The sequence below is a fragment of the Alligator mississippiensis genome, chromosome 4, assembly GCF_030867095.1.
Source record: "Alligator mississippiensis isolate rAllMis1 chromosome 4, rAllMis1, whole genome shotgun sequence".
Classification (NCBI taxonomy): Eukaryota; Metazoa; Chordata; order Crocodylia; family Alligatoridae; genus Alligator; species Alligator mississippiensis.
In genome coordinates, this window is record NC_081827.1 from 137,991,757 (window position 1) to 138,015,330 (window position 23,574).

The 23,574-nt window shown below is 41.0% G+C and overlaps 1 protein-coding gene across 1 annotated transcript in view; it reads right to left on the minus strand.

The window, feature by feature from the left end:
• The window catches only part of LOC102562053 (potassium voltage-gated channel subfamily KQT member 1), an 819,206-nt gene that overhangs the window by 290,565 nt on the left and 505,067 nt on the right, over positions 1-23,574 (minus strand). Inside the window, exons 16-17 of the mRNA XM_059726208.1 lie at positions 22,092-22,132; positions 13,133-13,194 (exon numbers count right to left, since the gene is read on the minus strand). Of these exons, the coding sequence (XP_059582191.1) occupies positions 13,133-13,194; positions 22,092-22,132 (103 nt within the window). The remainder of the gene's footprint in view (positions 1-13,132; positions 13,195-22,091; positions 22,133-23,574) is intronic.

A 23,574-nucleotide genomic window follows, 5' to 3' on the forward strand; every position in this document is an offset into this window, starting at 1 on the left:
CTGGGCACCACACTTTAACAAGGACATAGACATGCTTGAGAGAGTCCAAAGAAGAGAGTTTTAAAAAGCAAGACATATGAGGAAAGCCTGAGGGATCTGGGACTCTTTCAGCCTGAGGAAAATAAGGCTCTGAGGGGACATGAGCAGCTTACCAATACACTAGTGAAGTATATCAAGGGCTCGGTGAGCAACTGTTCACCAGGGCAACTGAGGGGAAAACCAGGAGTAATGGCTGCAAACTCCTGGAAGATTGATTCAGGCTCACCATTAGGAAAACCTTTTTCACAGTCAGGGTGTCCAGACTGTGGAACAAGCTCCCTCCAGAGGTGGTGCAATCGCCTACTCTGGAAATCTTCAAGAGGAGACTAGACAGTCACCTTGCTGGGGTCACCTGACCCCCAGTTGTCTTTCCTGCTTGTTGCAGAGGGCTAGACCCAATAATCTTCCAAGGTCCCTTCCGGCCTTACAATCTATGACACTATGAAAGATGAATCTGTTATTGAGAACAGATCTATTTCAGTGAATTTCCCATTTCAAATATATTTTGAAAAAAAAATTAGAATTTGTCAAAATATGGCATTTTGATATATTGAGAATGAAAATGCTCCCTTTTGGGGGTTAAACAGCTTTTGCAGTTGTGAATTCAGACTAACTGTAACACATGGGGCCTGTACATGTAGGGCACCTGCTCCAATGCATTCTAATTAAAAAGCATTGGAGCAGACTCAATTAATTGTGAGTCTGCTGAAGCATTCTAATTAGAGCACTCCAGCAGCCTCGCTGCCACATGTATTCCTCATCCTCGCATTTCAAAACTCCAGTGGGAGCACTTTAACTAAAGCTCTTTAGTTGTTTTAGTTACAGTGCCTCTACCACCGTTTTGAAGTGTGGGGCACTGAATACATGAGACGCTATGGACATTTTAATTAGAGCAGCTCCTGAGAACGGCTCTAATTTAAACTCCTTCTGCTTCCCAGCATGTGTAAAATGCCCATAATGACTATTTAAAAATAAGAAAAGTTTAAATAAAATCATATTTTTAAGTGAGCTGATCCTAATTATTTATTATTATTATTATTATTGTTGTTATAATTATTATTTTCCTTTCACAAATCATTTTTTAGATTTTGACTTTGATTCACTGCTAATGGAAAAATCTTTGAAAAGCTAAAAAATTCTCACAGGGCAGGAAAACCATTTTCTACCCATCTCTAGTAAAATAACAATACTAAGTAGTTAACAGTGTAGGCCACTGCACTTTCCCATGCAGATAGTGTGTTTCTCGTAAAGGCACACGTGTATCATGGAACTCCCCAAATGCAGTTGTGGTATAATGGGGGAGAGAGTAGTCTGCTGTACTTTCACACAGCTAGCATGTTCCACTTGAGTTGCAAGTCAGAAGAACCAATAGGAAAATGTGGGAAGGAGGTGTCAGAGGTAAATTCATGCAAAAAACACTTTAGTTTTGGGTGGCAAGTCTGTGGGCTGTATTCATGAAGACCAAGCTTTTGAATGCTTCCCCTGTACTGCATAGCCAAGTAAGGGCTAGCTACATTCTGGCTTTTGGGTTTTGATTAATAGCAATTCATAGTTAGGACTCAAAGATTACAACTAGCATGTTGGGTGCTAAGCTATTTTTACTATGACTGCCAAATTCAATACATTAATTTTATCTTAATTCCAAGGAATTTGGCTTTACTGAGTGGACTGCCAATGTCATGAATCAGCAAAATTGGTAATCTGTACAAGAAAATGTCAGGATTGGAATAATAAGGAGACCAGGCAATTCTGTGGTAGGAGAATGACTGACTAATCTTGTGTTGAGGTTTACTTTATGGCATATTTAGAATCTCACTTTCATGAGCAGCAACTATGCTCAAAAGCAACAGCAAAATAAAGAGAAATCCAAGCTTTTCAATTTTCTCAGACTCTTAAGAATACAATAAACTCTTCTCTGGGTTAATCAGTTCAGACCTATCAATATGAATCGGATATCCCTGACATGCATAACACAGGAAAGATTTCATTCCTCAAGAGCTCCATTATTTAAACAATTCTAAAACCATCTCATTATCCCTACCTTTTATGGTGTTTCGAGTAATTCATAATGTAATTTCATAGTGTTTATAGTAATTTTATGAATTTTTGTCAAGGAGGTTTAATATGGAGCATTCCTTCTTCAAACATCTCTCTTTGATTTCCACTGACCAAAAGGTAAATCTATTTCCCTTTAGACAGAAATAGTTTCTTCTGGTAAGTGTAATGGTCTGAACAAGTATATGTTGAATCAGCCCCTAGGATGTCATAAACAAGATTGACAGGTCTTTTTAAAACGGATTCCCCAGAAACAATTTTCAGCCAAGACTGAAGAGAAGTAACTAGATTATATGAATATACTAACTAGCTAATCACAACAGTACTTCAGACTGAAATAAGTGAGGACAAACTATCAGAGTTGCATCTTTAATCAACAGACAATGTAGCCCCAAAGGGAACCAACCAGGTGATGTTGCACACTCATTTACAAGACCTCATAATTATTTAAGGGTTGATTTGTGGTGTGGAACTGTGTTTTAGCAAACATTCACTATATTGAACCTTTCCTTCCACCCAGCAATTAAACCAACTGGGATCTGATCTGCTTTGGACAAAGCCCATGGTTCTCAACAGAGGTGTAACCGGGCAGCTCTGTGCCCTAGACAGTGGCAGTGCATGGAGCAACACCAGCTATGGTGCTGTGAGCATGGGCATCTGCCAGCTGTGGCAGCAGCTATTTTTGCCCACCCCACAAAGGTGGTGTCTGGTGCTGCTGCTTTGGTTGCCCACTGCACCCGCACCCCAACTCAACACAAATATGACAGAGTTACTTATTAGTTCACAAGACTGGCAATGAATGTGTTGTTCCTGCTGGCTGTTCATGCTAAAACTAAGAGGAAGTCTTAGTGCTTTCTGTCAACACCTTCATGATTATTTGTTGGGCAGTGAGGGGAGGGGGCAGAATCTCCATGGTGAGACTACTAACCGTGCTATTTAAAGGTTGCCTAACATGGATGTTTTGATTTTCTAGAAAAAAAAAATCAGTCTGCTATGGGCACCTGGTGTGGAAAAATTTACTCTGGATGGGTACAGCTTGGCAAAGTAATAAGCAACTGAAAACAGGGGTTGATAATGCAGAGTGTCTACAGCCTTTGTAAAAAGAGATGCTACCAGCACAACATATCATTGTAGTGGTAGTGCAGATTTTAGGGATTCTTTCATGTAATGTTTCCCTGAGAAAGCAATGGACTGCACTCAGTGGTTCAAGAAACTCCTTTCAGTCAACTCTTCCTATTATTATGCTCCAAAACAGGAACTAAAAAGGCAAAATTCCAGTTTGGTTACTTCATATACACTCTCTAAAATTGCATATATTTCTATTTTTCTCCTTTGCTTGAAAGCATTTATCAAAACATAAGTTTACTTTGACTTTTCCCTCTCTGTTATTTTTGTTGTTTGCTATTCTTGTTTGCTGCATTGTTGTAAGTGTGGATTAAGTCCTCTGAAATTGATATGAAATTATGATGGATTTACACTTATTTGAGAAAGATATTAATTCCTCTGAGTCTGTCATGGGTATGAAAACCACACAATCGCCACACTCAAAACAATTCAAAATGTTCTGAACAGAACTGTACTGTTAGGTTCTAGTAATACAGGTGCTGACTTTGGTTTTTGCTGGTGGGTGCTTGCAGATGTAAAAAAGAAACCAAAAACAAAAAACAAAAAACAAAAACAAAAAACCCTGCGCTTTCATTAAATTCAGCGCATTCCTGTGCCAAGCCCCATACATGCCCAGAAGAGGCAGCAAGTTACTCCAATCCCACTCGTCCAATGTCTGTATAGTTCAAGTGTTTTAGTGGGGCTTTTTTGGTGCTTTTATCTAATAGCTGATTGAATCAGCTTTAGCTAAAAGCACCAAAAAGCCCTGCTGAAGTGCCCAATCTTTACAGATGCTGCAGAGCCAGGTTGAAGTAATGTACTGCTTCTTCCAGTAAAGCATGTTTTTGGGGGGTTTTTAACGCCTGCAAGCAGAGATTTAACATGTAAAACCAAAATGGTCGTGGCTTGTGGGTATTGAGCGCCTGCTAATTTTTTTTCAGTGGGTGCTTGAGCTCTGGAGCACTCACAGAGTCCAGTAATATCCAATAATATCCTACATCAGCATTTCCCAACCAGTGTGCCGCAGCACACTGGTAGGCCATTGGACATGAACAGGTGTGCTGTAGAATTTTGGAAAATGCATAAATGAAACTGTGTGTCTGTCTGTAATGCTCTTGGAGGGCATGGCTCCAGCCAGTGCCGCGCCGTGCCGTGCCGTGCCGTGCCGTGCCGTGCCGTGCTGTGCGCCCCCCCCCAATTTATATAGCAGTAGTTCTTAACCTTGTTAGACTCAAGGCACCCTCTGGAAAATGCCATCTCTTAGCTTTCACTCATTTCTTAACTATGGAAAAATAATAGAGCAATTCTCCTGTTGCAAAGAACTCAGAAAGACCACAGGAGCTCAAAATGTTTTTTGATGCTATGAGTTTCTATTTGAAATTTCTGGGTTTATTTTGTAAATCATGGTCAGGTGGTGCTAAACCAAACAGTGCTAATACTGTGTGACACCCTGCATAGACTTTCATGGCACTTCAGGGTGCTGTGGCACCCTGATTAAGAATCACTGAAATAAAAGAAATCAAGAGTCTCAGTCCTATGTATTTTCAGAACTTACTTTTCTGGCATTTTTTTTCTTGGTCCTGCTCTAGAGACTGGACAAACAACATTAATCAGTAAATACTCTGGAAGCATGAGAAAAACACCTACTTGAGCTATGGAATATAAGACTAGGCTACCACTGTCCTCCCTGCATTGAGATGTCAACATAAAAGCAGGAGCTGCTAATATTGCTGTGGATATAATTTATTAAATCAGCACAAGTCAGATCTCAGGTTAAAGTTCTCTCCTTAACCCATCCCATGGTGATGAGTACTATAACATATCATTCCACAATAAAATACAGGAAGCCTCAAGAAATATTTACACGCTTTATTAATCAGGAATACTCAGAAACTAATCAACCCTGCACAGAAAGCAAAAAGTGTAACTTGCAATGAACACTACTGTTCTTCGAAAATGTCCACCACTGGCATTCAGGTCTCAGAATAGCAGTGAGAAACATGATACACATGTGTGCAAACATATTTTAAGACACCTCATAGACTCCTTCAGTATGCCTTAAGGATGCTTGCAACACTTAGGCTTAATAGAGTGGGAACAGAACTCTATTCAGTCTTAATGCTTCATATTTTTAGCCTGATTCTGTTATCAGGGGTGGGCAAAATGCAGCCCATGGGCCAGATGCGGCCTGCAATGCCATTCTATCTGGTCTGCAGGGCCCCTAAAAAATTTAGAAAGTTAATATTTATCTGCCCCTGGCTGCCTGTCATGCGGCCCTCAATGCCTTGCCAAAACTCAGTAAGCGGCCCTCCACCCAAAATATTTGCCTGCCCCTGTGTTACATCCTGCCACATCTCCATGAGACACTAAATATGCAGTAGGCTAATTCTGCTGTGCATTAGCATGTCACAGTGAAAGCCGTGCTAATATGCTAATGCATAGTAGAATGAGTCTACTGCACATTTACATCACTTAAAAGGCATGTGCTGACGCTACTGCACAGTAGCACTGGTTACTATTAATTGAGTTAGTACCTGTTTTTACAGGTACTAAACTAAATGTACGGTAACTACAGCGCATTAATGAACGCGTAGATGCGCCTGCTGTAGGACTGAGTAGTCTGTGAGAGCACAGTTTAGAACCAGGTCCTTTGACATTTAAATCCTTGAAGCAAATCTGCTGACACATGAAATCCAGAATGACCCCACTGAGGTAAATGACAGCAGAATTTGACTAGCTGGTGATCCAAAAGCATTGTCTGTATAGTGTTTATTTTGATTTCATTTTTTTCTAAATTAGGCAATAGTTTAAAAATAATAATCAAATGAGTTCACACTGTCATAACAGTCAACACACCTGCTCTAGATTTGCCCTGTAATAAATGGCAGCAGATTTTGGCCCAATTTTATGGCCTTCTAGACACAGAATCTCTTCAATCTTCTTAGACCAATTATGGAGTATGTGATATACATGAACTGACAGTAATACTCATTCTCCACTACAGCATAAAGTAAATTTAGCTCCACTGTTAACACACATCCATGCTCTTGTTGATAGCATATTGTAATTTTCTTCCATATTAACAAAAGTAAATGGAAGATCGAGGATACAAATGTACTACAAATTATTTACAACAAGAAATTATGGTGCATGCCTAGTAGCTAAGTTTTCAAGTGAGCAGCCTGACTGTTTAAGCTATCTTGGTTTATTTCCAAATACACCAAAATCACATTTATAAACCAGCCATTTAAATAATTCCATCATATAGTATAAATGAACATATAAGCAACTTAGGTGCAAAACATGCACAAACACTACATCATCAAAGTATCTTTATTTGGCAAACCTATTTGTTGTCTTATATTTCATGCACTCTTGAATCCCCAGAAATGTAGGCAACCCCTTTCTTAATGGACTCATTGTACACTGATTTTCAGCCTAGAGGGTTGTTTTTTTAAAACAGCTGAGTTATGCCCTTCTTCCCCCTCCATCCTACCCCACAAATTAAGGGTTTGTAATGGAAATGCTGACAGACCTTTAAGTATGGTGGTGCTTAAAGGCGCCATCATAACAGACAATGCCATGATGACTATATAATGAATCCTGACGTAAGTACAGAAAGAGTGAGATGTAATGAATGACAATCTCTCTAATGTTATTAAGGAGGAAAAAGATGCACACAAATCACTCTTCTCAAAGCCCATCTTTTTACTCCTAATTTTAAAACAAGTATTCAAATTGGTAGAGAAAGAGAGTTTACCACCCCAATCCAATCCCTGCCTTTGTTTGTGTTGGACCATGCGTTTGTTCTGGCTCATGTTACTCAGATGGATAAACCTCAGATGGATTCAGCTTTACTGCCCTGCTTTCTTTTAGTGTTTTTGCATTTTTTAAATGCTACCAAATGGCTGCTTTTGGCTTCTAGCATTATCACATGTTGTCTAAAAGTATGGAAATAGTTATGGTAATATGGACAGTAAATCATAACTGTAAATACCACATAAAGAAGACAGCCATATAATTATAAAAATACCTAATAGATTTCTTTTTTCAAAGACAACACAGCTGTCCCTTCTAACCTTTCATTTGTAGATTCTTTTCTCTCCTGTTTTTATTTATAGGTTGCCATGCAGTTTGACATGGCACACCAAGGTTTTTGTTTCTAATTTTGAAAAGAAAAAGGGGGAGGAAGACATAATACTCATTTCATCAGAAAAAGGCATTAGCTTACAATTTTAAAGAGAGACTAATGCCAACTTTAGAACATCATCTTGGCAAATATTTCCCCCCTAATGCATTTCAAAATAATCTGTCAATGGCTACATACCACAATTTAAAATTAAACCCTGCCGTTGAACTAGAAGAAGGGTCGGCCAAATGACATGTATCACATGTTGGGAAAGAATCCTCATTCTTGTTCTTAACATCTCTATGTTGTTAGTAAAGGAACCATAATAGATTATTAGGCTGACCACAACAAAATAAACCTCTTATGTCCTACTCATAGAAAATCAGGTTGAAAAGTGTTATGGGTAAAATTACATTATGCGCCGTGCCATGTTAATGAAGGAGTAAAGCCTGGCATAACACTAGTGTTTCCAAAAGGGTATTTACATGTCATCTGGAAACCGCCACCAAATGCTTTTTCCCTCTCCAACCAGCCTTTGAATGTTTAGAAAGTTATATGAGCATACACATTAGTTCTCCTTCATTGTAGACCCACATGTTGCTCCATTCCATACAATCTTTTTTTTCTTTTTTATTACTAATACAGAGGTTACAGACAATGCTGTTCATGGTAAAGAAATGAATCTTTGGGATGCAGTTTTGAATTTTGGGACCTTCTTTCAGTCATGTTATTTATACACTTAGTGTTGAGTCATTGCCTTAAATTATCCTACATCTAGTATCTAAGATTAGATCCAAATGGTAAGGAAACATCTACAAGTTTAAAGCCCATCTTCAACATAAAAATACATGGTTCCTCCCTGAAAATCTATGAGCAAACAATTATTATGGCTGCATGTAAAACCATATACACCCTTCTGAATGGGTGATTGATGCATGATATCCTTTTACACATAAAGGTAAAACCAACTCAAGAAAATGCTAGTGAGAAAGACCAGGCTGAAGCAGAAATGTGTTAGCTTCATGTAGATATCACATTTTTAACTGGATAAACATAAAAATCCATGGCTGCATTTTAAACCATCTAAACTAACTGGCCTCTGTCCAAAAATGTGTCATTTTAATCAGGTGTATCACTTTGGTTGGGAGGCTGATATCTCTTCCTTGGGGTTAATTCCCAAGGTACCAAGTTCTAAGACACAATTATTTTTCATCATTCTAGCTGCCTTGTCCTTTCTGGCTCCACTGTTATTTCAAATGGGATACATCATAGTTATCATAAGGAAAACCATAATAAAGGAGATTCAGCATGGGAAAATGGTTCAGGGGAAGCCACCTGACTGTAGGAAAAATAGATTCTATTGTCCTATTAAAATAAAAATATTGAGGACCTCTAGCTTTCATCCTAGTAAGCAAGCAAATATACCTTAGCCCCCTGAGAGGCAAAAAACTTTTATTAAAATATACAGGATAAATGTTTTCCTTTTTAATGATAGATATAGGACTATACCTTGATTGTGGTATACCTTGATTTTAGCAAGGCTTTTGATATGGTCTCCCACAACATTCTTGCAGGCAAGCTAAGGAAGTACAGGCTGGGTGAATGGACTGTATGGGGGATAAAAAACTGACTGGTGCATCAGGCTCAGAGGGTTGTAATCAATGGCTTGATGTCTAGTTGGCAGCCGATATCATGTGGAGTGTCCCAGGAGTTGGTCCTATGGCTGGTTTTGTTCAATAACTTCATCAACAACCTGAAAGATGGCATAGAGTGTACCCTCAGCAATTTTGCAGATGACACCAAGTTGGGGGGAGGGTAGTAGATATGTTGGAGGGTAGAGTTGGGATTCAGAGTGACCTAGACAAATTGAAGCACTGGGCCAAAAGGAATCTCATGAGGTTCAACAAGGACAAGTGCAAAGTCCTGCACTTAGGATGGAACATCCCATGCACCAGTACAGGCTGGGGGCTGATTGGCTGGGCAGCAACTCTGCAGAAAAGGACCTGGGGGTTACAGTGGACAATACACTGAATATGAGCCAGCAGTGTGCCCTTATTGAAGGCTAATGGCATACTTGGCTGCATTGGTAGGAGTGTTGCCAGCAGATCAAGGGAAGTGATTATTCCCCTCTATTCAGCATTGGTGAGGGAGTAGTGTGTTTAGTTTTGGGCCCCCCAGTACAGAAAGGATATGGAAAAATTGGAGAGAGGCCAACAGAGGGCAATGAAAATCGTGAGGGGCTGAGGCACATGACTTATGAGGAGAGGCTGAGGGAACTGGGCTTATTTAGTCTAGAGGAGAGAAGACTGAGAGGGGATTTAATAGCAGCCTTCAGCTACCTGAAGGGGGGTTTGAAAGAGGATGGAGCTGGACTGTTTTTAGTGGTAGCAGATGACAGAACAAGGAATGATCTCAAGTTGCAGCAAGGGAAGTTTAGGTTAGATATTATTAGGTTATTATTCCAAGGGAAGTGGTGCTCATTCCTACACTGGGGGTCTTCAAAAGGAGGCTGGATGAACACCTTGCCGGGGTCATTTGACCCCAGTACTTTTTCCTGCCATGGCAGGGGATCGGACTTGATGATCTGTTTAGGTCCCTTCTGACCCTACCAACTATGAAACTATGAAACTATTAGGAAGAATTTTCTCACTAGAAGGGTAGTAAAACATGGGAACAGGTTACCCAGAGAGCTTGTGGCCTCTCCTTCCTTGGAGGTTTTTAAGACCTGGCTAGACAAAGTCTTGGCTGGGCTGATCTAGTTGGGGACGATCCTGCTTTAAGCAGGGGGTTGGACTAGATAACCTCCTGAGGTCCCTTCCAACCCTAATTTTCTATGATTCTATGACTAAAGTTATAAACAACTATAGGAGGTTAAATTGTACTGAAAAACAAAAAGATCAGCTTTCACTGTTTCAGACTCTACTGCTTGCCTTTTTCATATTTGCAGTTTGATTTGGAAACAAAAGGAAGTTGGATACTGAATGTATTTTACGGGGTTTACTCAAATTATCTTGATACATTTTCATTCCTTTCTGTTTGTTTTCTCTAGAACAATGAATATTGAGATAGAAATCACCAGTTCCCACACAATACAAGGAAAGTTAAACAGCTGTACTATAATTAATCAAACAGAAAAGTAATTAAGGTTTACCCACACTCCCACTTGAAATTAAACCTGCAACAACTATATTTACATTGTATTTACACATGACCGATGTTAACAGGGCTTTTATGACTGATTTTTTAACTTTTGTGGATGTCATTTCAAACACCCTTTTGGAATCTTCATTGCAGATGGGCACTGAATACTTACCAGGGACATTTAATATGATAAAATAAAACCATGTTATTGTCATTCCTAAAATGTTTAGTTCCAGGTAATGTTGAGGAAAATAAGAGCTTTTGTGAGCTGTAGGGACAGGACACACACAATCTGTAATGACACTTATTCAGCATTGCATGTTGTAGACCTTTACAGAGTATTCCCTCATCTGTTACATCATTTTTACCTCTCCCAAAAAGCTAACCTTACACTGCCCAAATTAAAACTCTGAAGTTAAACGTTCTTAAGCTATTACCAACACTACCCAGCAGCTAGACTAGTAACACTCTGACCTCCCTTCTTCATATTATGGAGGAATCAGAAAAAAATGAAGTACTGACTTGGTAAGGCAGCAGCCCTTTGAGGGTCCATTGAGGATAATTCTCCATACAAACAGGTGAAAGTGTTATCCTAGATAACCTTCCTGTATCATGTTACTGGACCTACTGCCCCGTGGGTTTGTTTGTTTGTGAACATTTGGAAAATGTAACCTGAATGAACTAAATGTGTGAATTTAAAGTGCATTTGCTAAATAGCATTAAAACTGTTTGTGAGCGATTTAGGTTAAATCAAATTAAGACAATGCTCATTTTGATTAAGTCTCTCCATATGATGCACTGACATTATTCAATCTGCTTTAAAAGTTAATTTGGATGAATTTTCCTAACTGTCCTCATGTGGACAAATGGTATTATTGATTCCTTTGCCATGAAGTTGGTTATCTTTAGGATGCAACACAATGCAACCCAAGGAGCTAAATGACTATGTAAAATCACAGCACTGTATATTCCCATGTTAAGGTAATATGCCATTTAGATGTGTGGAAATTTCATATTTACATGATTTCTATTGACACTTCTATAAGAGGCACTGTAGTTTATCAAGAACCATCAAAGCTTTCCCCACACCCTTCACATAACTTAAAACAAGATGAAAAGCTTGTGTATAAGGGAGGAACCGCAAGCACTGGATATCCTGGATCACAGATAGCTGTTTATCTCAAACATTACAACTGTTATATATGACTCCACTGTGATGTGAGTCAGACTAGCATGAGAGAGAGCACACCATGCAGTTAAGATGGCTGGTAACTTTATTGTTCGGCTAAGAAAACCAAGCCGGAAAGCAAACATGATGCTCAAGAGGGACGCAAAGTAACAGTGTTTAAAGAAACTGTACCATTGTAATGGCTAATGAATAATACATCAGAGGTGTAACAAGCTTTTTCAGTTTCCAGGATGGGGGGTTGGAAGAATGCTGCTCACTGGAGAGTGAGAATGCGTGGGGGGCCGGGAGAGGATTCTTACCTGCTGGGGCTCATCGCTGTCTTCACTTGAATGGTAGTTGCAGCTGTTGCCATAACAGCATGAGCTCATGCTGCCACCTCTGAGGCACAGGCCATGGTGCAGGCTCTCTGAGGGTGACTTCTGGTGCTCCATTTACCCCCCACTCCTGGGGGCAAGGCTATGCTTCTTATGGTAAAACCTCGGGGGGGGGGGGGGAGGAGTCATTCCACTCCGCTTCTGCTCCCCAGATACACTATGGGACAGAGGGATGCTCAGGGCCTCTAAGCCCAGGCAGGGGCTGTGTCGCTGTGGCAAAGATTTCTGGGGTGAAGGGACCCTAATGGCACCCCCTCATACTTATCCATCGGGACCTAGTGCCCTGCTCACTCCACCCTAGTTACACTATTGGTAATACATCAGAAAAACAAGTTGCAGTAGGGGATTTTACTATGATAAAACAAAGCATCTAACTGTCTGCATAAGATGTATTGTTTCTATGGACAGCCAACCTACAGGGAACAGGGAAGTCATATCAGCAGCACACCAAAAAATGGCAACAGACCCAGGTTCCCCCTTCTGAGGAAACTTGCTTTTTCATTATTTTGAATATTATGAGTGAAAGCGACTGGAAAAAATAAAAAGGATGCATATATAAGCATACAGTGTCTAGCACAATGGTGCCCAATCTGGTTGTCACCTTTAGGTACCACTTCAGGAAATGGTTATTAATAATAATTATGAACAAATTTTTGAAGACAGGAACATGAGGAAATATACATGCAAAGGTAACTTCACAGAAACAGTAACAGTAAACCTTAGAAAACCACAAGATTATCAAGTGAGACATCAGCTGTTGCTGTTTACAAAGAGTGCTGGTAATGGCCTCTCTAGTATATTTAATACAATAATTCAGATAAGGCAAAAACCTTGTCACTATGCAGCATTTGTCTAGAAAGTTTATGTTACCTGGCTACAGGTTGAAAGTATTCCTATTTGAAACTAAGAATCAAGGTTGCAGAGCAGTTAAATGGTTAATGCTAACATGTACATATAACTTCATCTCCCTTTGAAAAATTAGGATATTTTTCCTTATTATGGTTCCCTGCAGTTCTAAGTAAATCATACCCAGATATTATCTTGAGGTCCTCTAGATCAGATATCATTAGTCAGGAAAAAAAAAAGCTTTCATACACTTACCTTATCCTCTAACCGGATCAGTCTGGCTCCTACAGTATAGTATCCTTTGTCTACCCCTTTTTCTTTAAAAAAAAAAAATTAGGACATTCATTAGATGAAGAATAAACTGTGAGTAAGGATATTTAATGGGATTAAAAACCAAATAGAAGCTAGTAAAATGTTAGGGTGATATCGATAACATCAGTGCAAGTAGAAAATGTGATTTTCAGAGTGAGTCACAGAAAAGAGGAACTGTGTCCCCATGCTATGTGTACGTGTGTGTGTGGGTGTGTATATATATATATGTGTGTGTGTGTGTGTGTGCGCAGCTTATATAATGTATACATGCTAATTATACTGTCATGCATATTCATAAATAAAATAATCTATCATCGATTTGCATTTATATCCATGACAAGCAGCATAATCTAGTAGGTAAAACACTGGACTGACTGGCCATCAGAAGACACTGCCACTGATTTACTAATACTGAATAAGTCACTTCAAATATCCTTACCCTCATTCTTTCTCCAAGTTTCTGTCAATCTTGTTTATTGAAGCCCCAGTCTTGAAATTTGCTTCACTTAGTCAATTGCAACACTGGAACCACTTCAAAACTAAAGCTGCTGTTTGAGTTTGTACAGTTTTTAGCACAATGGGGTGAAAACCTGGGTATGGTAACTCAACTCAGCAAGCAAAATCACTAGGTTATGTGCTGGGCAAAATATTCATAATAGATAAAAATATCAGAAACACTGCAAAGAGTTAGGAACCTATATAAATATCCAGTAAATTAAATGCTTGCTGTCCAAGTAGTGATTTTTTTTCACACAATAGATGATGATGTAAAAAAAAGGAAGAAGAATAATTTTCTGAGGAAAAAGATGCAGTCCTATGGGCGTTGAAACTATGAATTGTTGTATACTCGTGTTTATATTCCTTTTCCACATTTTTTGCTGGATGGATGGTGTGAGCTCTGTTTGTTGAATTGTAGTATTTTCCTGAATGCTTGAGGTAGGAGCTATTGAGACTGACAACATATAGGGTGAAGTTACACAGACCATAGTAAGGGCACCTAAAACACAAATATCCACGCATTTAAGCTTGTTAATGCATGCTAAGTGCCCTCTGAGTGTCTCAAAGTTACACTACTTTAGGCAATGGTTAACTCTGGGCTGTGCTACCTAAATCATGTTAGGGTAACTTGCTCCATGGAAGCAATTTGCAGTCCCCCAGTATCCCAGAATGCATTTCTCTCAACTCCTCCCCCAGCCCCACTTCCCCAGAGCAGGGATACAGCTCAGGTGCCCTGGGTCTTAGCCATACCCTTGTTCACCAGTCCTCTAGTGGCAAGTCAGTGCGCATTTACATGTGCATTTGAATGTGCATTAGCTTATTTTAATGTGCATTAAAGTATCACAAAAAAGTGTTCTTTTACTGTGCATTAAAGTGTTCTCACAAAAAAGCTAATGCACATTAAAATTGGCTAATACACCTTTATCTAGTACCTCACTATGGAGGTACTAGATTTAATGAGCATTACCTAAAGCTCATTAATGAACATGTAGACACACCCTCAGAGCTGTGCAGTCAAGAAATAGAATTGACTGTTAATGTGTGGCTGCTCACAGTGGGCACATCTACATATGCAATTAATGCACCTGAATTTTCTGCACAAAAAATTCAGGCTCATTAAAGTGCTCCACAGTGTACATTTACACATGCACCCCTGCTGGGAGCAAACTGAGCCCAACAGGAGCAGCCTAGTCCAGGGCTTCTCCTGCTTTGCTCTGCCCCCTTACAGCAGCCAGCAGGAGCTCCAGGTTGTGGAGGAGCTCTCTCAGCATAGTGGGCAGTTCCATCCCAGCCAGAGGATTCATAGATTCATAGATGTTAGGGTCGGAAGGGACCTCAATAGATCATTGAGTCCGACCCCCTGCATAAGCAGGAAAGAGTGCTGGGTCTAGATGACCCCAGCTAGATACTCATCTAACCTCCTCTTGAAGACCCCCAGGGTAGGGGAGAGCACCACCTCCCTTGGGAGCCCGTTCCAGACCTTGGCCATTCGAACTGTGAAGAAGTTCTTCCTAATGTCCAATCTAAATCTGCTCTCTGCTAGCTTGTGGCCATTATTTCTTGTAACCCCTGGGGGCGCCTTGGTGAATAAATACTCACCAATTCCCTTCTGTGCCCCCGTGATGAACTTATAGGCAGCCACAAGGTCGCCTCTCAACCTTCTCTTGCGGAGGCTGAAAAGATCCAGTTTCTCTAGTCTCTCCTCGTAGGGCTTGGTCTGCAGGCCCTTGACCATACGAGTTGCCGTTCTCTGGACCCTCTCCAAGTTATCTGCATCCTTCTTGAAGTGTGGCGCCCAGAATTGCACGCAGTACTCCAACTGCGGTCTGACCAGCGCCCTATAGAGGGGAAGTATCACCTCCTTGGACCTATTCGTCATGCATCTGCTGATGCACGATAAAGTGCCATTGGCTTTTCTGATGGCTTCGTCACACTGCCGGCTCATGTTCATCTTGGAGTCCACTAGGACTCCAAGATCCCTTTCCACCTCTGTGCCACCCAGCAGGTCATTCCCTAGGCTGTAGGTGTGCTGGACATTTTTCCTCCCTAGGTGCAGCACTTTGCATTTCTCCTTGTTGAACTGCATCCTGTTGTTTTCTGCCCACTTGTCCAACCTATCCAGGTCTGCCTGCAGCTGTTCCCTGCCCTCCGGCGTGTCCACTTCTCCCCATAGCTTTGTGTCATCTGCAAACTTGGACAGAGTACATTTGACTCCCTCGTCCAAGTCGCTGATGAAGATATTAAAGAGTATCGGTCCAAGGACCGAGCCCTGCGGGACTCCACTGCCCACACCCTTCCAGGTTGAGACCAACCCATCCACCACGACTCTTTGGGTGTGACCCTCTAGCCAATTCGCCACCCACCGGACTGTGTAGTCATCCACATCACAGCCTCTTAGCTTGTTCACCAGTATGGGGTGGGATACCGTATCGAAGGCCTTCCTGAAGTCTAAGTATACGACATCCACCCCTCCTCCTGTGTCCAGGCGTTTCGTAACCTGGTCATAGAAAGAGACTAGGTTGGTCAGGCACGATCTGCCCGCCACAAACCCGTGCTGGTTTCCCCTCAGCATAATTTGCCCTGCCGGGCTCTCACAAATGTGAGCCTTGATAATTTTTTCAAAGACTTTACCAAGGATGGAGGTGAGACTGACTGGCCTATAGTTGCCCGGGTCCTCCTTCCTCCCCTTTTTGAAAATGGGGACCATGTTAGCCCTTTTCCAGTCCTCCGGGACTTGGCCCGTGTGCCACGAGCGTTCAAATATTCCCGCCAGTGGCTCTGCAATGATGTCGGCCAGTGCCTTCAGCACCCTCGGATGGAGCTGGAGGAGGTTGGGCTGGCCCTGACTTGGGGTAGGGGGGAGCGCTGTCCTGACTGGTGGGCAGCTGCCTCCCAGCCTTGTGGAGGGCCAGTCCCATCCTAATCTCCATGGGGCTATGAGGCAGCTGCAACAGCTCTCCCAGCCACATGGGGATCGGTATGGGTCCTGATCTCCATGTGGCTAGCAGGCAGCATCTTGCCAAGCTGAGACAGCTCTCCCCACCTCCTGTGGGCCCCTGCTTTAATGCTGAAATTTAATGCTGTTTAATAGTCCACAGATTTACTGTGGTATAAGTGTAATATTCACTCTCAGAGTCAGTGGACATCCTCTTGGCATATGTTCAGGGGAAGGCTATTTCTTATCTTGCCCTTCCACCAAAGACTCCCTGGGATTTTAAGAGGGCATTCACCCTGACAGGAGAGAAGTTTTATCAAAGGAAATAAGGAGTTGGCTAGTAGGCTATTGCTTTTACATACAATTAGATACCACAAATATGCCCCCACCCCCTTGCCTAGCACCACCACCTGTACCACTTAGCTATCCATGGCTCCAGCTCTGGCTTTACTCTGGCCCAGGAAACAGATTGACTAGTAACTCCAGCCCCTACCCGGCTTAGCAGCAGCAGTTGTGATGGCAGCAGCTCCAGTCCTGCCACTGGCTCTGGGGCTGAAACTGGAGCTGCCACCATCATTGCTGTTGCTATACGGTCTGGTAAGGGCTGGAGCCACTTTTTGGTCTGTGTCCTAGGCCAGAGCACAGCTGAAGCCAGTCAGAGCTGAAGCCATGGAGGGTAAGCAGCAGTGGAGAGGAGACAGAGGTAGTGCCAGGGGAGGCAGAGGCGGAGGCAGAGGAAGCACCAGAGGGATAGCAGATGTTGTGGCTCCAGCTCTGATGTTAGGTTGGGGATGGGGCTGCATCAGCTGGCTGTCCCTCCCCTTCTCCCCTGCTTATGCTCAAATCCAAGACAAGAGACATCCTCCCCCCCACCCCCAAGTTAAATGGAAACAAAAACCTTGTCTTAAATTTGAACAAATAAGGTAATACTGTTTCTTATTTTGACTCTTCCAGAAGATTGTGTAGGGGAGAAAACAAAGAAAAGAGGAGTTAGAAAAAGTGTCAGAAGGGGTTGTAGCTATTTTGTGACATGTGACATTCCTCTCAGATGAAGTGAAAAGCATAGTATGCAATAATCAGTTAGCTGTGGCATTTATTTTACTTTACTGACATATATGCTATATATGCCTTAGAGGGCTAAAGAAGGGTGTTTGTGCCCAAAAGCTTGCAGAGAACATTTTTTCCAACTACTTAGTTTGTCTAATAAAAGATATCACATTTACCCAAAGAACCTTATCTGCCTTAGAAGACTGTAGTCTTTCCATCATCTGGTTAACTTCCATTTAGTTAAGAATTTCAGGAGCAATTAACTAGCATTTCTCTCTAGTACAGACTGAAACTTTTACATAAAAGCAAACTGGTAAAAGGATGGACACTAGTTTAAATAACACTATTCTAATGCATTTGATTTTTGTCTAGTGCTTATACTCTTCCTCAGCAGGCTTTTCAAAGGATATAATTTCATTCTTTTATTCTGAGATTTTTTTTCTTTTTTTGTTTGGAGAAAGGTTGCATAGTAACCTTTTGGAAAAGCTTGTATGAAAATTGTACACCTGAAACTCCTTTTATTTTTTTAATCTTGAAACTTAAATAACTTTCTCATAACATTTTTTGGTCTCTAATAAATGGATAGACTGGCCAATTGACAGAAGAATAATCTCCAAATATGTGAGGAATACAAACAGAAAAAAGAAGGAATGTATTTATTGTGAATCAAGTATAATTAGATGGAATAGGATGCAATTATGTGAGAAAAAAACAGCTGGGCATCAAGAATGAATTTTGTGAATACAATGCAGTAATCTTCCCAGCGACACAATAGATGTCTATCACCTGCATATTTACATTTTGACAAGGTAAAACAGTAGCAAATGTATAATATGAAGCATTCTTAGCTACTAGGGATAGGAAAAGACCTCAGTCTTTCAATTTATTAGCAGACATTTCTATTATTTCTTTCCTCCATTTCAACACATTTCCTCTTCTCTCTGCAAACACTTTACTTGTTTCAAAAACAATATAAGCTTAAATTCCCTGCACTAATTACTAATCTGGGAGAACTGCAAGTTTACAGTGTCCAACCTGAGATGCTTTGCGTCTGATTTTTAGAGACACTCCATGTTCAATGCTCTCATTTGGGAAAAATCAGTAAAAGTAAGCTCCAATTGGTTACCAAACTTTTTCAGTTTTCTTTTTACTAAAGTACTATGCTGCATCTCATCAGAACATTTCAATTTTTTTAAATCTGTTTTTTTAGCAAGAACGTATACTTAGTGTAATGTTAACATATGGAATGAAGTCCTGCCAAACTGCCTGAAAAGGATTTGAGCTGGAAATGATCTGTTTTGTTTTTTACAGGGTAAGAAATCTTCTTCCATTTCAGTATAATAAAGCAATAGCATGCATATGCTTACTATATGAAGTTGCTAAAGATTTTTCCCAAGTTATTTTAAATCAATTTGTTATTGTTATTATTATCATCATTATCACCACCAGAAAATGAAGAATTTAAGTTTGGTGAATGGCAGACTACTAAAAGCATCGGGAAACCTCAGGAAATTCACCAAGCCCAGTAGCTGAATTGGATGTAAGGCAGGCTAAAATAAATCATCCTGTTTAATTGTTGGTTTTATGCTGATAAAGGGCTAGTTTTTTGACCAGTTTGTTGATGTAAGTACCTATGCTGACATGTGAGAACACTGAAATTCCCCTCTAACCTTCAGAGGGAATAGACGCTGTGAGAGTCTGTTGTCATCAGAAAAGGTCCCAAACTACTACCATCCCACCTACTTTCTTGGTGGGTTGGGTGAAATAAGCTCAATACCCAAACCATCTCTGGTTTTAGTAGAATATCCATCATCTAATACTTGGAAATAAATAAGCCCAGTTTAGGAACATTCATTTCATTCTTGGGTTTCCACAGGTTTTTAATAAAATAATTAATATTATCAGAGTTGTTTGACCCCAGTACTCTTTCCTGCCATGGCAGGGGGTCGGACTTGATTATCTGCTCAGGTCCCTTCCGACCCTACTAACTATGAAACTATGAAATATGTCAGATTATTTCTGGCCTTGGTCTTGCCAACTGAGACAATGAGGTTCTGAAAACTTGAGAGCCATCTCCAGTTTTCCCTTCTCCAGTTGCTTATTCCTCATATCTGATCTATTTCACTGCAAGTTGGGGTCACTATAAAGTGGCAGGCCATGGGGACAGGTGTCATTCTTGGCAATGTCACCTTGAAAGATGGTTACTTCTGGAATAGTTGTCTCAGAGAGCAGCTATTCAGCACTAGAGGTTTTCCAAGAAAAGATTAACAGGGGAAGCTGCATAAGTGATGGGCTGCCATGTTCTTCAGAGCAGCAATCATTCCTTTCATAACATGTTTCAAGGAGTCCTGGGGAATCCTTAGTCCACTCCCTAACAAGACTGCACATCATAATCAGGCCAGAGAATGAACCTGCCAACATTTCTGTTAGAACTGAATATTTGAGGAAATCAATGTTTTCCCTGAATGCAAATAAAATCTGAATATAAAATGAAAGGCAAGTTTGTTTTTTTTAACGACAAGAAAAGCTGTTGCAGACCTTGGCTTGAATTAGAACATTTCTTCCCTCAGACTGAGTTTTAAAACATCTCCCTAATTTTTATCTGATAAGTAAAATCCCACTGCTGAACCTGAGCTCTACTGCAAGTGCACTCATACCTTGCTGGCCCATTTACCAATTACAGTCCCTTGAGCTGGTGATAGCATTATGCTGTTCTAGTTAAACACTGGTTCAAACCTACAAAATTATTTGAGATCATCCAAATAAATTGTCTGACCCCAGATTTAGCAACTAAATTTTCTTAGTATCTCCACGAGGACCGGCTGCTTAATGAAGCATGCAGAGAAAGCATCCAGCTTTAGACATTCCCTGGAATATTATTTCTCAGTTATGCCCTTTACATTGAAATGTCCCTCTCCTTCTGCAGCTTAGAGACAAAAAGCTGTCTAAAAAAACCCCAACCACATCTTCACCTTGATACTATGTGAGTTTTAGCTGCAATTTGATAGTGGTCAGCGTTTACCCCATTTTAGGAGATAATACTGGTTCTGATAATATTCCCCATTTTCATCACAGGTCCTGCAAGACATTTTTCAAAGGCATTAAAGTGATTTAGGAGTCCAGATACTATTTTCAAAGGTGGCTTAGGTACTCAGGGTTGAAAGTCCCTATGAGTGTTAGGGAAACTGATGCTGCTGAGTGCCAAACCTCACTTTGGAAAACAGAACTTAGGTTCCTAACGATATGTCTATACTCCTCAAAGCAGCCTTGTTTTAAGGCAGGGGTTCTCAAACTTTGTGATATCGCAACCCTGTAAAATAATATACAAATTTATGTGACTCCCCCATGATTAAAGCTATTGATTTCATTAGGATTAGGCAGGGGATAAATAAAGCACATTTACCTTTGTATATTAAATTAAATATAATTGTCAAAAAACACTTTATAAAGTTTATCAAATTCCAAACTATTTCACTGAAAAAAAAACATTGTCAAATTTAAAACCCAATAGTTTTCAATGAGAGGAATGAATTGGCTTGGTACTGCTTAGTTTTTCAAACCTGGGCTTTATTTTCAAGACTGCCAGTCTCATTTCGCGCTCCACATTTATTTTTGATCAGTATTTGCTCTTTATAGCAGCAACTGTTGAAAACCCTGATTTACACATGTAGGATGTTGCAAAGGGAAAACTCGCACTCAATTGCATGCAGTCAATCAAACTGTTGACAGATAAACATTGAGCTTCACTAACCCATACATGCTGAGATTAGAAAACAAGAGACACTTCCAGTGTGGGTGAGTCCAATAACACATGCGTTTGCTACTGGAAGAGGGAAGCAGGCAGAGTGTTTGTGCGATGGGGGGGAAGAGAAGTTTGTGACCCACTTTTAAGTTGCTCACGACCCCCCAGGGGGGTCGCAACCCACAGTTTGAGAACCCCTGTTCTAAGGTACACCTGACCTGCTTGGTGCATAGTAGTTCCCAAACCAGAGATAGCCTTGTGACAAAGCTACTGGGGGTTGTATGCACATGTCCTAAGACACTTCAGTTCTTTTGAAAATTTCATCCAAAACCTAGAGAATCCAAACTTATAGAATCTTTCAAAAGGAAGAAAGCTTTAAGTGTAAGAAAGTGTAAGTAGTATGTTTACCTAAGCCAAGCCATCAACAATTTAGGAAGCAATTCAGTATGGCAAATCACATACTAAAAGAAGTGTCCAGGCCTCTGTGCCATGGTACCTTTTCTTAGCAGTTATGGTCGGTTTCTGTTTAATTCCAGCAGCACTACCTGAATGTTAGGTAGCAATCATTACATAGTTACACAGCATTCATTAGCTGCATCTAGCAACTGATTGAACACTACAGTTGTTCTATATTAGTCTTAAGTGACAGAACCATTCATCTTATAATACAGTCACCATACCTGGAAGGAAAAGAGCAGGCTTCCCTAAGGAATGATCCAGTCTGAAAAGCAAACAGAGGATCATTTTAGTTTGCCAGCTGCGGAATTATCAAACAACTTATTGTTTGCAACTTGGAACAGCACACAGATCCATTTTACATGCAAAAGAACAGTAGTTTGAAACTAGCATCAAAGTAAATGAAAAATTCTGGCAACATTTCCTAGATATAAACAGTCAGCAGTTTGGCCTCCTTTATGTACTGTAATTTGGTGGAATAAAATTTCAATGTTATACTATTTATTCTGTTTTCATGTTATAACTAAAACAATTCAGTTGTATGAAACCATCTATCCTTCTTCATCATGGTGTATGTGTGAGAGGTCACCAGTAGGGCCATGCGACGCTTCGGTCCCCGATTTGATTTGGCAGAGATTTGGCCCGATTCAGTGGCCAAATCTCAAATCTGAATCAAATGAGGAGGCCCTTTAAACCCTCCAAATTGAATTGGAACCCTCCGAATTGACTCGGAGAGATCTGATGATTCGGACATAGATGCAGTTTTAAACGTTTTTTCTACATACCTCCAGGTACCAGGCGGCTCGTGAACACTGAGATGGTGGGGTGGATGGAGCACCCCACAGGAGCATGGGGGGCTCCCCAGTGCACTCGGCAGCAGACCTGGAAGTGGAAAAGGAGTACTCCCAGTCCATTTCTTGGTCTGCTGGGGAGTGTGCTGGGGGGTCCCTCTACACACCCCCCGACTCGGTAACTGGTTCCTCCTGGGTCTGGGGGGCACCCGGGGTCCCCCGGGGATGACTGCCAAGCTGGAGGGTTGTGTGGGAGGGCTCCCTGCATGCTCAGTGGCAGACCCGGAAATGGACTGGAAGTATGTCCGGTCCACATCCAGGTTCACTGCTGAGCATGCAGGGGGCCCCCCCATGCTCCTGTGGGATGCTGCATGCACCCCACCATCGCAGTGTTCACAAGCTGCACCTAGTACCTTGAGGTATGTAGAAAAAACATTTAAAGCTGTGTCTATGGCCGAATTGCTGATTCTCCGAATCATCATCATATCTTCAGATTCAGCTGGATTGAACGGGGGACAGTGATCTGAATCAACGAATTGAATCACTGTCCCCAGTTTGGGCCGAATCCGAATCTGAATTGAATACAGTCCACTTTGCACACCCCTAGTCACCAGGACCTTCAATGCATATGCCTAGCCAGGAGTATGGAGACAGACTTTCCACCCCCTTTTCAGACCATTGAGACAGTATCCAAAGGGCAGATGGAGTCCAGACATTTGGTGTTTGGATGGCTGTAGTTATATACGCAACCGGAAATTGAACCCAGATCTCCTGTGTGGCAGACAAGGATTCTACAATTTAGCCTTGCACTAAATACAGTAATATTTGTAACTCCTCCTTAAATTCCATAGAGAGAGTTGAAAAAATAAATTTGGATACAGTGGAACTAATCCAGCTCAACAGGAGTTTGGCTACT